Source organism: Delphinus delphis, chromosome 18 (assembly GCF_949987515.2).
Source record: "Delphinus delphis chromosome 18, mDelDel1.2, whole genome shotgun sequence".
Classification (NCBI taxonomy): Eukaryota; Metazoa; Chordata; class Mammalia; order Artiodactyla; family Delphinidae; genus Delphinus; species Delphinus delphis.
In genome coordinates this window covers 8579088-8597980 of record NC_082700.1, presented here as the reverse complement: position 1 = coordinate 8597980, position 18893 = coordinate 8579088, and the positions used below count along the sequence as shown (strand labels likewise).

Here is an 18893-nt window from a genome sequence, read left to right as displayed (position 1 = left end):
CGGCAGTTACCAATGAACTGTGCAATCCACAGGGTAATCTTTAGACCTTATCTCCTGGGATCTATAGGAATGTGGACTGCTCCACTCCGTCTCCCTAAGTCCTGTCTTCTCTAGGTCTCCATAAAACACACCTTCTAGGTGCTCTCCTTCTATAAACATGCCTCCCTTCCCTCTCTGCTCCCTCGCCCTTCTTTGGCCTGGTCCTTAGAAGCTGGGGGTCCAGGTTCTTTCTTTCACTCTGTACGCTCTCCATTCGGGACCTCATTCATTCCCATGGTTCTGACCCCTCTGGTCTTCCGTGAGTCACTACCGCTGGCCTTCCCTCGACCCTGGCCTGTCTATACTCAGGATGTCCAACAGACGCCTACACTCAATAGCCCAAACAGAGCTCATGATCTCTGCCTCGGCCTGACCTCTTCTCCCCCAGTCGGCTCTCCAGGTGGGGTTATCACCACCCATTTCCCAGATATGGCACTAGGCACTCCCTTCTGTGCACTCCGCCCAGTAGCTCTTGACTCTGGTCTCTCCCCTCTGCTCTCACTGGGCTGTCCGAGTTCAGGTCTGCTTCATTTCCTCCTTGGACTACTGTCATCATTTCTCAACTGGTCTCTTCTCTCTAGATTGGGTGTTCTCTAATCCATTCACCACACTGCAGTCAGTCTTTCTAAAATGCACTCTGATCTCGTCCCCTCTCTTCTTGCTTGAAACTGATGAGTGGCTTTCAAAATCCAAGCAGCTCGCTTGGATGCCCTGCCTGTTCACAGGCTTCTGAGGGGTTTCAAGGAGCACGTATGTGGTCACTGGCCTACAAACTCCTTAGGGTACAATACAAGGCCTTCCAAGATTGACTTCTGCCTCTCTGCCTGTCTGTGACCATCTCAAACTTTCCCCCTTCCCTGCATGTTGTATTAGCCAAACTGACGACTACATAATCTCTCAAAGGCATCATTGTATTTTATGCCTCTAAGCCAATGCGTATGATATTTCCTTGGCCTGTAATGCCGTCTGCTTGCCAACTGCAATGTCAACTATTCATCTGCTTTGCAAATGTCTACTCTTCTTTCAAATTGCAGCTCAGACATCAACTTCTCTGGGAAGTCTTTTCTGATACTCCTGGCCCAGTAACTGATTACTCCCTGATCTTCCATCTCATACAGAGAATGTGCTTTTTAAAAATTGTATCATAATCATAGGATTGCACAGATTTATTACTAGACAATGAAACTTTGATGGGAGAGGCTGTTTAATTCACCTCCGTACTCCTAGGATCCAATCACAGTGCCTGGCATACGGGTGGCACTCGGATCTTGGTTGAAGTGAATAAGAATAAATTTTAGTTTTCCAAGAAGAAAATTAATTTATCAAAAAGGTTTTCCTCGAGTCCTTCCACTGTTTCAGGCACAATGCAAGGATGTGACTAAGTCTGTTTCAGATAAATGGATTTTCCAAAACATGATTCACAAAGATTACGCGTAAAGGTGTGCCCCGATTCAAACTCTCAACAACTGAGACATGTGGCATTCAAGCTACTGATACATGTCGCATTCAAGCTACAAAATACCACCATCACCACCACCAGGAAACAACTTACGGCAATTATCTGTATTAGAAGTTATTCCACCCATATTTAATTTCTTTGGGAAATTTTACATACACAGGGTATGTAAAGTATTATGATTCATCTAAGCATCTTCACATTTGCCCTATGTTTATTTATACCAACACTATTTTAGACAAATACACTGTTTTAAAGATATTCTAGAATTTACTTTTATACGTAACCGAACTTAGCCCAGAGTAATTCTGAGCTACAAATTTAGCATCAATAATTTTGATTCTAAATTACACTAGAATTTAAAAAGTAAGAACACTTAGAGCAGAAATGATCACACATGTCATGACTGACTATCCCATGGTACCTGAGAAGAGAGGGAGAGTGAGCTCGGGGTACATCCTGGCCAGTTCGCACGACAAGAGGGCTAGTGACACGCTGTACAGGGGCGGCAACGGGCCGTGTGTTCCATAGAGAATACTTCCTGGTCTTTGTTCAGCTACTTTCTTCGAGTACACAAAAAGCTTTGCTTCAAGGATCTATAAAGAAGTAGTAGGAAAGTAATAAACAGTATGAAACGACATTGGCTTGCTATCTCAGGAGTATTTATATTGAATAAAGTTTTGTAATAAAAACTAATGAACGAATATTTTAATATTGTATTAAAGGTAAAGCATCGGCTGCTTCCTATGTTTACAGAAGATTAGGTAATTGTTTTCTCACTCATCATATCCACCGGTGAGATGCAGAAATAAATAAAGACGTCTCAATAAATAGCAACCCAGTAGATCAACTACCATTTCTATTTTCTGTGCTCGAGGATGGACATTTCAACGTAGTCAAGGGTACGTGCCTGCATGAGCTGCATGGAGAGTTCATAAATCTCTCTGTTGGTGTCAGAAGCCTTGAATAGAACGAGGTTTAACAATGTCACTATGTCAAAGGGATAGTTCCTAAAAAAAAATAAACAGCATAGTTTAGGAGACAGCCTGGCTAGTAATCTTGATAAATCATTACCTCTCAAAATTCTACATGGTACGCTGACCTCGGTCACACTTACTAAAGACATTCCCAAGCCCATGTGGCCATTCCCCCACCCCCCTCATTCTTTTGCTGTTTATTAGCAGGTGAAGGGAAATAGCTCTATTTTGGGTGAAAACTGAATATAGTCACACCAGGATAAATGAACACAAAAGTCTATCTACTGCAAATAGATTTCAATGAGAACCAAATACAAGAGGAAAAGAAGAAGACAATATGTCTAAATTTCTCAACAGCTCACTGACTTACTATTTTCATTCAACCTATCTAAATTTATTAAACACCAAACATCTATCAGAAACGACTGCAAAGTACAGATGATACTAAGTTAGTAAGGCTGGTGCCCTCCCCTAAGGAAGGCTTACGGTTTAGTTAGGGAGACAAACTATACAGTCTAGTTATGATGAGCTGTGGTGGGATTATCCACAGCATGAAACAGAATCCCGACAAGGGACACCTACATCAGACTTGGAGTTAGAGGAGGCTTTTTGAAGGAGGAAACAAGTAAACTAAGCCCTGAAGCGCCAAGAGACATGGTAATTGTTAGCAAGGCCATGGAAGGGGGAGCATGGTGCAGAGAGAACACCATTTTGAAAGGTTATATATGAAAATACCTCTCCCCCGTTACACAGAATTTTAAACATAAATGTAATTATACTACCTACATGTATTGTTTGGGGATTCGCTTTTTCACTGGACAGTGAGGCTCAGGCTTTCTAGTAGCTGGACTGTGTTCCATAGTATGGACGTACCATAAATAACCACTCTTGTAGTGGATGCTGCGGTGTGCCACCTAGATCCCCCTTCAGGACTGAGGCACTCAGTCTCCCACTACAGTGCTGCAGTCTGATACCTTTGGCTGAATAGCCCTCTGGGAATTGCCTAGGCCAACGTCATGCCTACTCCCCAGGAGCACCCCTGTGGGATTGGCTGAGGTTTCTTTCCTCTGCCCAGTCCTGTGTCCCTCACTTCCCCACAGATGTTGATCTCAAGGGCATTCCCTCATAAATTTCCTGGACTCAAATCTCTACTTCAGAGTCTTGCTTCCTGGGGAAGCCAAACTTTGACATGTGTTGACGGACATTTAAAGGTTACTTTCATTTTTTTCACTATGATAATACCACAAACACCACATGTGCAAGAATTTCTTTAGAACAGATTTCTAGAAGAGGTCATGCAGGGTCAAAGGGCACATTAAAATTCTGACAGATACTGCTATATTGCCCTCCAAAGTGGCTTTACCAATTAGCACTCCCAAATGATTGCTTTTCTAGAACTTTAATTTTAAGTGAGCAAAAATGCATGAGGTTGATGTGTTAGGTGAGAAACTGGGCAAAGCCCCCAAATAATGGTGGTGAGGAGGATGATAAACAATGGATGACACTTATGTTATGATGTGCTTACTTTGTGCTAGTTATTGTACCAAGTCCTTCATCTAGATTTGTTATTTAATCTTCACAACAAGCTTGTGAGGCTTAAAGAAGTTAAGTACTTGCCAAAGGTTAGGGAGAAGTAGTGGAGTCTAGATTCCATCCTGGATTTGTATGACTCCAAAGAATTCAAACACTTATCCACAGTGCTATCAGCCTCTTGGACACCTCACAATAGATCATTTCATGGCCAGGCTAATTTGGAATTCTTACAAACTGCAGTATCTGGAAACAGACCTTTCTGACTGTGAAAATAGAAAGGTAACTTTCTTCTGAGCCCCATAGTAGCAGAGACATCTTACCTACATTGCTGTCTCTGACACTGGGATTTAATACATATGTTTTTAATATAAATAAACACTGGAAACTACTAAGGATCACTGGGGATTTAAAGGCAGTAAGAGGGTAGACGAAGCCTCCCTCTTATGCAGGGCTATGCACTTGACTGAGTAATTAGGGAATTCAATTAGCTGCTTAAGACTGAGCTACAGAGTTTAAGGGGAACAACATTGAAAGAAATAACACAGATACAGAAAATGAAAGAAACCCAGAGAAGGAAAAAATTAGAAAGCTCTCAAATGAGTACAAGAGCATAAATGAAACATCTGTACTTAGATGTTTAAAATAGGCTTAGAAACCAAATGTCACATTTTTCAGTATTTAATTATTCAATGTAGGCAGTGGAAGGGTAAAAGAAATAAAGACAGCTGTGCTCATACAGAACAAAAATAAAATGGTAGGGCTTCCCCGGTGGCGCAGTGGTTGGGAGTCCGCCTGCAGATGTGGGGGGTGCGGGTTCGTGCCCCGGTCCGGGAAGATCCCACATGCCGCGGAGCGGCTGGGCCCGTGGGCCATGGCTGCTGGGCCTGCGCGTCCGGAGCCTGTGCTCCGCGGCGGGAGAGGCCACAACAGTGAGAGGCCCACACACCGCAAAAAAAAAAAAAAAAAAAAAAAGGTAAAATAAATATGAAAGGTAAATATGGTTCAGAAAGTAAACAAGAAATAAAACTGTTTTTTCAATCGGAAAGAGAGGAGATTTTGAAGAATTTGAGAAATACCCACTAGCTCTGGCTTAGAACTAAATGACGAAGCTCAGAATAATTTTATTCTAAAGAGAAGCAGATTGTACCAGCTGATATGATTACATCATAGCTCTTTGCCTCCAATAGCTGTTGAATAATAATAGTGTTTACAGGGTGCTTGCCATGTGCTAGACCTTAGGTCAAGAGATTGGTTTTACTTAATTCTTACCCTAACCCTATTATCACTCCTATTTCACAAATGAGCAAGCATTTGTAGTAACTTGTTCAAGAGCACACAGCTTAATGAGAGGCAGAGCTAGAATTCAAACTCAAGACAGTATGTTTCCAGAGCCCAAATTCCCAAGCTCTGTGCTCTCCTGGAATTCTCCAGCTGAGTGACACAACCAAATGAGGCTCTACGTCACCAGTTAGGGAGTATGACTGAGATTCATGAATCAGAAGCTTCCCTTGTCTTCCTTGGCAATAGATGGATGCTATTCCCTTAAGAAATGTGGGGCATTTACTTTTAAGGAATCAAGTTTGCAGTGCCTGATTTAAATGAGCAAAGATTTATAGACAGTTAAGGCAAGGCAGACGTGCAAAGAACAATGACAACAAAAACCACCTCCAAAAATAAACCCAACAAAATTCTTTAAAAATTAAAACTTTGATCTTGCATGTAATTCTAAGGCATCTATTAACTATATTCTAGTCGTATGTTACAGAGTAAGAGTAAAAACAATGGCATTCTTAAGTATTTAATTAAATATGAAGAGAATTCTGTTGAGTTAAGCTAGTGATTGGAAGCGGTCTATACTTTTAATATAGAGCATATTATTTACCTTGATTTATAACCTTGGAAAGCCATTTAATCTCTTTCTCAATTTCCCTATCTCTTCCAAACTGATATAACTTGGAGTTGAGGGGAAAATTAATAAGAACACATACAGAACCCAAACAGTTATTTGAACTAATGCTGCCTGACAGGTGAGCTATTTTCTTTTGTGCTAAATTATAGTACTGAGCTGCATTTAATAGATTTTAATCAAATATGAAACATACCTTAAGAAAAATGCTTCAAAACTAATATTATTAGTTCTACCATCACTTTCTACTTTTATACTCACTTCCCCTGGTCCTATTCACTTTCCACTCTGACTTCCAAATCTCTCAACGTCACCAGAGTCAGATCCTAGTTATAGTTACAGTTATAGTTTTGACTGGAGACCAGCAAGTTCACAACACACGCACGTGTACACACACACACACACAGAGTCATTTGGAGAAATAAACTAAAAAGAAAAATGCAGAGAACCATTTTTCCCATTATCACAGCTCTTGAATATAAGGATTGATATATTAACTACGTAAAAATTGCTTTAGTTCTAAAACTAAAGGTAGAAAATTTTAATCCACAAGAGCATTTTTAAAATGTGAAATCTTTTAGGTATTTTAAGGTCAGTTATAAGTGGTTCCTAAATAAATGAGTCTGCTTATAAACTGTCATATTCCTACAAAAATAAATATAGCGTATGATCATTCTCATTTGACAAGGAAGAGGTAATTCTTTTCTTTACAGGAAGAATTCTTCACTTTAGGGTATGTCTTGTTGCAGGAGTTACTGCACAGACACCTTGTTTGAGGAATTTAAAATATGATCCAGTTTATGTATGATATTTTAGGAACAGATTATTTCATAAATTATTTAGGTGTTTTTTAGAAGCAAACTTGCAAAAAACAAAGTCTAAAACACCAGAATTGCTTTTGAAAAAAGTACTGAAAACTGAAGTGCGAGGACCGTGCAAAGAAATCTGGAGGCTTATCCACACGACACAGACTGAGAACTTACGGGAAAAGAGGGCAAATTTAAGCCACAGCTGAAACGTGAAATTCTGAACGTGCCCCGTGATGAGAAACGACCACCATTTACGGTCACATGTTGGCTACGGCCTTGGCAGGAGGTTGCAGCCATGGCATTGCCTGGCCCTCTGACTTTCCCTCTGAACAGATGAGTGTTGTGAAGTAAGCTGATAGGCGACACGTGTTTAAGAAATCAAAATATTTTAGGATGCTATCTTAAAAAATCTACTCTAAACATAGAGGGCTTTATAGCCTAATGTTTTTGTGACTGAGATATTATTGGAATTGAGACTATATTGCTAAAGTCATAAAACATTTATTTGTGCTCCCTAAAAAAAATACCTAGATTTATCCAGAGGAATGCAGTGTGATATTTTATGAGAGGGCCATGCAATGAAATAAATGTGACTGGGATAGTTCAAACCAAGTTCACTGGGAGAAGGGCAGTGAAGAGAGCGAACTTTTATTACTCTCATTTTTGTCAAATGAATCTATGGTCTAAGTCATAGATTCTAAATACATTTTTAAAAATCAAAGAACAGAAATTTATTTCTAGAATGCTGAAATACCCGAAAATAAAACAACACTCCAGAGAAAGAGACTCTTATAAAAAATGTTATTTTGGTAATATCCAATAGGATAAATAAATTACTTAGTATTGCTAACATCAAGAAATAAACCAATGGAAAATCAGACAGTTTAGATTACGTTCATCTGATATGACTTTTATGGAAGTTAACATATATATATAATAAAAATTTACTACTAAGATTATGGAAAACGAAAGCTTTAGACATGAAATGTCATCTACTATCTTTATAAAAGAAAGAAAAATATTAAAGAGAAACTTGCCTCTTTAAAAAGCATGTTCATTTTAGGTTGATTGAAAGTAGATGTCTTCTAAAATACTGTTCTTATTCATTTAGAACCATAACAGGTTGGAATTTACAACTAATTTACATTTATTCCCGTCACCCTGTAGCTCAAGATAGCTATTTAAAATGCAATATTTAATTAAAAGGGACAATCAACAGCCTATATCAGTCCTTTCAAAAATAAACTTGATGACATAAATCACAGCAAGGTCCTTTTTGACCCACCTCCTAGAGAAATGGAAATAAAAACAAAAATAAACAAATGGGACCTAATGAAACTTCAAAGCTTTTGCACAGCAAAGGAAACCATAAACAAGACGAAAAGACAACCCTCAGAATGGGAGAAAATATTTGCAAATGAAGCAACTGACAAAGGATTAATCTCCAGAATTTACAAGCAGCTCATGCAGCTCAGTATAAAAAAACAACCCAGTCCAAAAATGGGCAGAAGACCTAAATAGACATTTCTCCACAGAAGACATACAGATTGCCAACAAACACATGAAAGGATGCTCAACATCACTAATCCTTAGAGAAATGCAAATCAAAACCACAATGAGGTATCACCTCACACCAGTCAGAATGGCCATCATCAAAAAATCTACAAACAATAAATGCTGGAGAGGGTGTGGAGAAAAGGGAACCCTCTTGCACTGTTGGTGGGAATGTAAATTGATACAGCCACTGTGGAGAACAGTATGAAGGTTCCTTAAAGATCTGAAAACAGAACTACCATACGACCCAGCAATCCCACTACTGGGCATATATCCAGAGAAAACCATAATTCAAAAAGAGTCATGTACCACAATGTTCATTCCAGCTCTACTTACAATAGCAGGACATGGAAGCAACCTAAGTGTCCATCGACAGATGAATGGATAAAGAAGATGTTGCACATATATACAATGGAATATTACTCGGCCATAAAAAGAAACGAAATTGAGTTATTTGTAGTGAGGTGGATGGACGTAGAGTCTATCATACAGAGTGAAGTAAGTCAAAAAGAGAAAAACAAATACCGTATGCTAACACATATATATGGAATCTAAAAAAAAAAAAAAAAAGGTTCTGAAGAACCTAGGGGCAAGACAGGAATAAAGACACAGATGTAGAGAATGGACTTGAGGACACGGGGAGTGGGACGGGTAAGCTGGGACGAAGTGAGAGAGTAGCATGGACATATATACACTACCAAACGTAAAATAGATAGCTAGTGGGAAGCAGCCGCATAGCACAGGGAGATCAGCTCGGTGCTTTGTGACCACCTAGAGGGGTGGGATAGGGAGGGTGAGAGGGAGACACAAGAGAGAGGAGATATGGGGATATATGTTTATGTACAGCTGATTCACTTTGTTATAAAGCAGAAACTAACACACCATTGTACTGCAATTATACTCCAATGAAGATGTTAAAAAAATAAAATAAAATAAACTTGAGCTGCCTTCTCTGGATTTCTAACACATGATAAGCTCTTCCTTGGGAGTAGCTTTTGCAATATGGGGAGGCTTCATTAACCCTTTCGTCTTAGTTATGAAACAACTTCTTTCAATAAATCATAGAACTGAAATACTCCACTGAGTGACTAATTTACATAGCTAGGGCACTGGTTTTAAAAGTACAATCCATGGAATCCCAGGAGACACATTTTCCTTTCTTTTTTTCTTTTCTCAAGGTTTGGGCAAGAGAAATTTAACATTTTTAGGTTGCTTCCCGAGTTTAGTTTGGTCTCAAAATGGCTGAAGTGCTTACAGTTCATACCTTTCACAAACATTTCTAGAAATTCCTTTAAGGTATCTTTACCATTTTCAAATCCTGCTCTAATACTTCATTATAAATTTCCAGGCAATTAAAAAAAATTTTCAGTCTATAACTACAAACCATTCTCCCAGTAGAATGAAAAAACAACGTAGCTGTAAACTTAGAGGGAATAGGCTATCTGCTGGGGAAAGAGAGGCCATTTTGTATTTCCTTAGAATTTACTCTGTTCAAATATCTGCAAAAACAGTCAGCTCTCAATTATTCGTACGATGAAGAGTAACCTTAATTGCACTTGCCGTTGCCCAGTACCTTCCACTTAAGGAATTCGTACCTGCTTCCACACACAGTTGCTATGGCTTTGAAGCAGCCGGATGCGAGTTGGTAGGAACCAGTGTAGCATCGGTCAATTGCCCAATTGAAAAGATTTATTTGGTCAGGATTTAGTTCCAATAGCAAGACAACAACTTCACAGCCAAGTTGATGAACCTGAACACATGGAGGAAAGCAACCATTCACGCTTAATGAAAGATTATTCAAGGGAAAGACACAAAATCAAGCTTAGCGAATATCAATTGTGTAAAAGGAAAGCGAACACTGAACATTTATCTTGATTACTTTTATTCCAGGAATTCCTCTTTAAGAGGATGCAATGTTGCAACTGAAAACTGAAATGTATAAACTAAATTTGACTCAGTGTAAGTCTGTCATATAGGCTCCACTCATTCTCGATTTTTAACTCTGAAAAGGTGATAAAGACTTCATTGGCAATGTTTCTTTTTTGTATTTAAAATATTTTTGAAAAATACATGTATTTGGTTTAAAAAATTTAAATATATGAAAGGAGAGCCTTCATGAATGCCAAGTCTTTTAAGGAAAAAGATCAGAGGGAATATGTTTATGAGGCTTAATTACTAAATATATGGTGTACAGCTTAGCTGGCAATCTTTTAAAAAGAAATACAATATCAATAAGCTCTTTTTGATCGGAGACTTTCATATGAAAAGATTATCATACTAGATAGAATTAATAGGATCATTAACTGATGATTCTTGAAGCTACTGTTAAATACTGGATGGTCCCATTTGTCCAGGACAAGCCTGGTGTCTGGAGGCTATATTCCCCTCAGAAAGTAACATTTTCCTGCCTCTTCCTGAAGTTGTCCATTCTCCTGCCAGTAGCAACAAGGTGGAGAAGGAAAGATTATGCCTTGTTTGTTCTTATATTATAGGGTATGGGCCCAGATGGGAGCTATATTCTTTTCCTTTCTTTTGCTTTTTTTTTAAACTAAAAATCTTTATTGTGTACCAAAATTACCATTTTTTAAAATTAATTTTTATTGGAGTATAGTTGGGGAGCTATATTCTAATTGGATGGTCAAATATCATCAACCTAGTTCCCCATGGGCTTAAGTACTTAGAAGCAGATAAAAGCTGGTGATACTATTGCAAAGGACTTAAAAATAACATCTCATTAAAAACTTAGTTCAACTTGAAAGAAAGTCAGCAAGTTTTTATTGTGCTTTAGAAACTTTATAAAATGTAGATAGTATAATTCACAAGTAAATGGTGAGTTATGTTAACTAAACACACTAGTGTGAATACCAGAAGAAACCAGATCACCAGCACCACTGAAGCCTGCTCTGTGTATTCTCTTCATCACTAGCCTCTCGTCCTCAAAAGTAACCACTATCTGGATTTCTACCACCACTGGTTAGTTTGAGCTGTTGTGAACTCTGTGTAAATAGAATTATAGAGTATATAATTTTGTGTCTTTCTTTCACTCAACTTATGTTTAAAAGTCATCAACATTTATTCGTTTTCATTGTTGTATAGTATTCTAATTTATGATTGCTCCACAATTTATTCATTCTACTACTGATGAACATCTGGGTTGTTTCCAGCTTTTGACTTCATAATACTGCTTTGAATATTTCTATACATGTCTTACATTGCACATACTGGATAACCTCTTTTGTAAATTGCTTAAGTCTCTTGCTCATTTTTCTATGAATGTCTTTACCTTATTTATTTGTAGAGGTCCTTTATATATTCTAGATAAGAAGTCTGTTGGCTTTATGTTGCAAATATCTTTTTTTACTCTACAGCTAGCCTGTTTACACTCATAATTGTGTCTTTTGGCGAACAGAAGTTATTAATTAGTCTCCCCTTATGGTTAGTAATTTTTGCATCCTATTTAATAAATCTTTCCCTAACCCCAGGGATTAAAATAGCCTTCTGTTTTATTTCCTAGAAACTTCAGTTTTTCAGCTTTCACATTTAGATCTACAAACTATTTTTTTTTCAATTTTTATTTTATATTGGAGTATAGTTGATTAACAATGTTGTGTTAGTTTCAGGTGTACAGCAAGGTGATTCAGTTATACATATTCATGTATCTATTCTTTTTCAAATTCTTTTCCCATGTAGGTTATTACAGAGCATTGAGCAGAGTTCCCTATGCTGTACCGTAGGTCCTTGTTGGTTATCTATTTTAAATATAGCAGTATGTACATGTCAATCCCAAACTCCCAATCTATCCCTCCCACCTCCCATAACCATAAATTCGTTCTCTAAGTCTGTGAGTCTGTTTCTGTATAAACTATTTCTTCTTTTTCACTCATGATATCTTATTTTTTCTCTTCTAAAACACTGGCTAGGATCTTTAGTATAATGTTGATAGAAGTAATGAAAATGGGCTTCCTTGGTCATTCTAGTCTCAGAGAACACTTTCAATATTCACAATTTAGTGTGATGTTTACTACTGGGTTTTTTTTGTTTTTAAAGACACCCTTTATCAAACTAAGGAAGTTCTTTTTTATTCTTAGTTTCATTAGTTTCTCTTATGAATGAATGTAGAATTTTATTAATGCTTTTTCTGCATCTATTGAAATGATCAGATGATATTTCCTTCTTGCGACTTTAATATAATATACAAATGAATTGAACATTTGAATATTAAACCAATCTTGTAGTTCTTGAATAATCCCAACTTGATCATGATGAATCATCTTTTTAATATATCACTGAATTCAATTTTCTAATATTTTGTTTAAAGTTTCTGTATCTATGTTCATGAATGAATTTGCCTTTTAACTGTCTTTCTTGTTAAATTCTTGTCAGGTTTTAGTATGCGGGTCTCATAAAACATGTCGAGATATGTTTCCTCTTCATCTGTTTTCTCTTTGAGGATTTCCATTAAATCAATGCAATCTGTTCCTTAAATGTTGAATTAATCCATAAAGCCATCTGGTCCTAAAGTTTTCTTTGTGGGAAGACCTTCAATTATAGATTAATTTTCTTTTTTACTTGTATGACTTCTGATTTTCTTTTCTTCTTGTGCTGTGTTTTTCTAGGAATTTGTCTATTTTATCTAAATTTTGAAGTTTATTGGCACAAAGATGTTCATATGTTCTACTTATTTTTAATATCTGTAGCATCTGTAGTGATGTCCCCTTACATTTCTGAGGTTGGTGACATACACCTTATCTCTCTTAATCAGACTTGCCATGGATATACTAATTTTATTAGTCTTTTAACAAATTCAACTTTTGGTTTAAATGATCATTTCCAGTAATTTTTTCTCTTTAATTAGTTTCTGCTCTTATCTCTATTATTTCTTCAATGTACTTTGAGTTTGATACGCTATTCTTTTTCTAACTTCTTGAAATGGATGCATAGGTCATCAGCCTTTTTTCTTTCCAATATATGCATTTAAGGCCATATTCTAAGCAAGGTTTTATTTAAAACCCACAAGTTTAGTGTGTAGTGGTTTCATTATTCTTCATTTAAAAATATTTTTCACTTTGTATTTTTATTTATTCTTTGACTCATTGGTTATCTGGAAGAGCATTTCTTAATTATCTTCTTTATTACTGATTATTGGTTTAATGCCATTGTGATCAAAGAACAGAGCCTGTATCTTTCAATCATCTGAACTTTGTGGAGACTTGCCTTATAGCCTAGTCTATAGTCAATTTTGGTAAATGTTACTGTGTTTTTTATCCTGATGCATCATAGTGTAATGTGAACAACACATAAGCCTACAGTTCTGTGGCTGATGTGTGAAGAGACTGTGCTGTGAACGATGCTTAGACAGGTCAGTAACCCAACTGAGGCAGGATAACCAAGACATTTAAAAACAATGTATTTTTGGCTAGTACTTACTCGTAAATCTTGACAAGCCAGAATGTTGTCAAGCCACTTATACAGGTAGCCATCTGGGGAAAGGCCCACATTGTCAAACACTGGGCCACAGCACAACACTGCTGACATTGCCTGATGACAAAACAGAACACAACCTGGGATGACTGAATGGTACACAACTGACTTTAAAACACATACTACTAGATTTATAAATGATGAGGGTCTTTTTTTAAAAAAAATGTATTTATTTATTTATTTATTTTTATTTTTGGCTGCGTTGGGTCGTTGCTGCTGCGCGCAGGGCCTCTTTAGCCATGGCAAGCGGGGGCCACCCTTCACTGCGGTGCACTGGCCTCACACTGCAGTGGCCTCTGCTGCTAAGGAACATGAGCTCCAGGCACGTGGGCCTCAGCAGTTGTGGCACGTGGGCTCGGTAGTTGTGGCTTGCAGGCTCTAGAGCACAGGCTCAGCAGCTGTGGCACAGGGGCCCAGCTGCTCCGCAGCATGTGGGATCTTCCCGGACCAGGGCTTGAACCCCTGTCCCCTGCATTGGCAGAAGGACTCTCAACCACTGCGCCACCAGGGAAGTCCCGATGAGGGTCTTTTAAAGCAGTTATTTCCACAAGATTTTAAAGTATTCCTTAGTAGATTCAATAAAAAATACCAGATTCCCAATTTTGTCTCTTTTTATAAGAGTTAAAACCCATAAATTGAACTTTGTAGACATGTAATTTTATAAATCTTTATAATGAAAGGCTGAGATATTCAAAACAAAATGACCATTTCACAGAACTTAAAATAAACTTACCATCAGCGACTTCAAGTGAATGAATTCTGCTTATGATAAATGTAGCTTTTCAAATTTTGTTTTGATGACAAATATTTAACTAATATACTGAACCAACAAACTTGACAAATACTTGACTGATACACTATGAAACCATAAATTACTAGATTACATCTTCCTTTAAACCATGAAACTAAAGCAAACTATGTAGAAATAAATAATTGTGATTCTTAATCAAAGATAAAGAAAATGAAGAATATGAACTTTAGTTCCTTTGAGGTGGGGAGAAAGCAAGAGAAGGGAAGATCTTGATTCACTTTGTAATCCGTAGGTCCAAATGATTATCAGGGCCATGGCTTATATTAGCTCCACAGAGTCAAAAGTCAACGTGACAGTTAGCAACTCCTGGTGTATATGACTGAGACAATATACAGCTAGTTTTCTAAAGGAAATTAAGCTGTAAGGAATAATGGTTCTGAAAATGTTGAACAGTCCTAGTAGTGTAGAAACTTATTTCTGGGAGTCTTTAGGATAGGAGGAGACTAAAAAGGGAATATATATATTTTAAGCTGGAAATTAACTGGCAAGGCAGTTACTTAAAGGGTAAATGAGCAAAAACTATGGTTTTCATATAGTAGAAACCTTAGATAAAAGTGGGATCTTGGAAAAGTTTGGCATTTTGAAATTGTGAACACAATCGGAATATTTACATGTTTATACATAGCTATCTATTTTGTTTATGTATGGATATTTTAGAATTTATAGAGTAAGCTTATGTATTTATATACGTGTATATATTTGGTTTTTTTTGCATGTGTGCTTATATTTTCTCATGTCATATTATATTATTTATTTTAATCGTATTTAAGGCATCGTTGTTTAAGGAAAGAGACCATCAATCTGACAAAAGTCATTCATGAGGCAAAGGTGACCTACCTTCAATGCACAATACTGGTATCTTGTAATCTGATGATTTCTATCACTGTAACGATCCAGAGGAGTGAACATAATGCTGAAGGGTCCTGCCCACTGGCTGAATAAGATGAAAAGATGGTGCCTCAGGCTTTGCTGGGGGAAGAGAAATCTTCGGTGGTGAACTAGAGAGAAAACAGAGCTAAGAGTCTACTAGACGGAAAAATACAGTGAATACAGTTTACGTTGCGATTAGGCATGATCCTTAAGTTTTGGGGAAAGGAGTAATTTCGTTTTCTAACTCAAGTTTTCTTTACACCATGAAATATGTATTTAAAAAGTCAAGCTTAATTTTCGTTCCTCTCCTCATGTTTCAGTCAACAGCACCTTGTCTCAGAGCAGAAAGCAGAGATAGAAGATGGACTCACAGACCCTGTTTTCTAAGCATTATCTAGAGAAACTGCAACACCTTCCACTCGGCTGCTGGTTACACATAAAACGTTCTCTTGACTGCTGCTGCGTCTTTAGGAAGAACTGTGAAACACAACGGATAGACTGTCTACCTCAAACAAACATTCTTTAACTGAAGAAGGCAAATCTTTTTTTTTTTTTTTTTTTTTTTGGCAATACGCGGGCCTCTCACTGCTGTGGCCTCTCCCGTTGCGGAGCACAGGCTCCGGACGCGCAGGCTCAGCGGCCATGGCTCACGGGCCCAGCCGCTCCGCGGCATGTGGGATCTTCCCGGACCGGGGCACGAACCCGTGTCCCCTGCGTCGGCAGGCGGACTCTCAACCACTGCGCCACCAGGGAAGCCCAAGAAGGCAAATCTTAATTTAGGGTCATCAAAAATGAGGAGGATTGGTAAGAATGTTTTACAACATCATAATGTTAAATCATAATGAAAAAGTAGAAACAGATGAGCTGCAGCTTTTTGTAATTATGTCAAAACATGTTAATTCCAGCAATTAATTTTTATACCAAACTGACCAGCTATTTTTATTCTCTGTGCTTCTATTATATGAAAATGTTTCAGACCCATTTGTTCTATGAAAAAAATCCCAATAATATAATTTCTTAAGCTATATAGAATTCTATATATAATGTGTTGACTGGATAGAGTTGAGAGCAGGAATATTGCTGAGATTATATGTTCACAGATTAGCACCGTGAGAATGAAAACATAGAGCTTTTGTGAACTTTCCCTCTGGATTACTTCCTTTCTATGGAAATCATACAGGTTCATTTTCAGGTGGGAACCAAAACAAAGAACAGAAATAATGATGAGCACAAAGCCAAAGTTAATTTCTATTGTTGCCCTTCCAACTCTGTGCTGCATGCCCACGATCTGTTCCAAGGATTTCCAAACAAATACACGATCCCATCCCAGACCTGCAAGCAGGTCAGTAGGTTTAAAGAGGAAAGCACAGTAACGAGGAACACAAATGATATTTCAAGCACAAAAGGTAATTTGCAGTGATGCATCACTGTACCTGGAACGCGCTGAATCAAGTTGGCAACCATGGCACTAAAATGTGCCCGGATATCTTTAAGAATTTCCACTTCTTTATCATTTTCAGCTTCTAGGAGCATGCGGGTCAGGTCCACGTATTCTAAGAACAAAGCTCCAAGGGCTAAAGTATCCCGTTCTAAGGCTCCGTTGGTGCTGGAATAAAAGGAAATTAAACTTGTAGATGATTAGTCTTGATGTCAAAGCAGTGCATCATGCTTCATGGAAAATAAGATTCACTGTTAGAACTCGCACACTCAATTTGTCCTTGACGTATATGGAGTGTAAACAGAATATGAAAAAAAACAAGGTTTTTTGGACTTTTCTAAGTAAAAGTTAAAGGTAATATATTAAAAAAAAAAAAAAAAAGACAGAACGAAAAAAAGAGAGGCAAAGACATCAGTTTGGTGAGGAGAGACCAACTCAGTAGAATTTCCACCCTACCTGTCACTTATTACGCCAGCATCAGCCAGAAGTTCAAAAATTCGAAGTAGCTGTAGCCTTAACAAGTCTCGCCGTTCTCGGCGTTTTTTGTTCTGTGCAGAAAGAGGTAATACCACTTATAAACATGGGCACGATAAAGGAAGATGTCATCTAGTCATTTTCAATTTTCTAAACACAAAGGACAAAAAGTATTTTTCTTTCTTCCTAATCCTTAGAGAAAATGCTTGCTATCACAGGTTATGAGAGAAACAGATCACAAGTGGGCCAATAAATATCTGTAAGTTGGAAATGTTGAGAGTCAAGAAGTCTCATTTCCTAGAGGCCTCCAGCAGCTGCTGAAAAACTAAAGCATCAGGAAGAAATGGCAAAGGACAGTGGATGCTAACAGTCCCACCAGTTCTGGTCACAGAGGTAACACTGTTCTTACTTAAATTGCCAAACTTCTGCTACTTCTTGTATCTTATCTACTACATGGGAAGCCTCTTTTTTAGTCTTATTCTATTTTATTTAATTTTTTATCCTGCTACATTCTAAGTTTATCCTTTTCAGAGTTCACTTCAGGGAAGATAATGTTGAGGAAAGTGCTTTATATACCAGATGAAACAAATAATGTTCTTGGCTATTCAACCCCTTATAAAAAAAAGCAAACTAACTACAACCCCAAATTCAATCTTAACTCAAACCTCTTACAAAAGAATATAATATCTTAACATACATATGACTATTTAGGTCGCTCTTCTTTCGTAAGTTTAGGACTTAAAATCTTTTAAAATCGGAAACAGATTATACTAAATACTCAAATATCAAAAATTAATGAAAATAACAAAAGTTAAAATAGTAAGATTCATTGTTAAAAGCATGTTGGTGAATAGTTGAAAGGTACATTTCTACCTCAACATGTCTTTTCTGTCTGAGAAATACACACATTTTATCCAATTTGATATAAATAAAACACTCAAAAATGAAAAAAAAACACAACATGTTGGTATGTTTGTATTCTTTAGGGGAAACTATTGGGTATGGTTTAAATTCACACTACTGTCCAAATAAACCAAGGCATTAATTATTATTTTTAATAGATCTTTATTTATTTTAATAGATCTTTATTGCTTCACAACACTGTTAGTTTCTGTTGTACAACAAAGTGAATCAGCCACATGCATACACATGTCCCCATATCCCCTCCCTCTTGAGCCTCCTCCCACCCTCCCTATCCCACCCCTCTAGGTCATCGCAAAGCACCGAGCTGATCTCCCTGTGCTATGCGGCCGCTTCCCACTAGCTAGCTATTTTACATTCGGTAGTGTATATATGCTACTCTCACTTCGCCCCAGCTTCGCCCTCCCACCCCATGTCCTCAAATCCATTTTCTATGTCTTTATTCCTGCCAAGGCATTAATTATATAAATTCAAAATCTTACCTCTGGTCTTCGTTCCAGAGCCTCTTTCATTAATGGATGAAGTTCTTCCACCAATTCTCTATGAATGAAAAAGGTGAGCATTTAGACTTCATCATTGTTGACACCAAATTTGTCACAAAATATAGCCATTCAATCCCAAATC

The 18893-nt window shown here is 37.5% G+C and overlaps 1 protein-coding gene across 2 annotated transcripts in view; it reads right to left on the bottom strand.

Annotated features, from left to right (window-relative positions):
• The window catches only part of FRY (FRY microtubule binding protein), a 328357-nt gene that overhangs the window by 82687 nt on the left and 226777 nt on the right, over positions 1–18893 (bottom strand). For both annotated transcript variants that reach the window (XM_059995989.1, XM_059995991.1), the window contains exons 24-31: positions 18752–18809; positions 17331–17422; positions 16870–17042; positions 15404–15564; positions 13702–13812; positions 9870–10024; positions 2406–2505; positions 1920–2091 (exon numbers count right to left, since the gene is read on the bottom strand). In XM_059995989.1, coding sequence (XP_059851972.1) covers positions 1920–2091; positions 2406–2505; positions 9870–10024; positions 13702–13812; positions 15404–15564; positions 16870–17042; positions 17331–17422; positions 18752–18809 — 1022 coding nt within the window. The remainder of the gene's footprint in view (positions 1–1919; positions 2092–2405; positions 2506–9869; positions 10025–13701; positions 13813–15403; positions 15565–16869; positions 17043–17330; positions 17423–18751; positions 18810–18893) is intronic.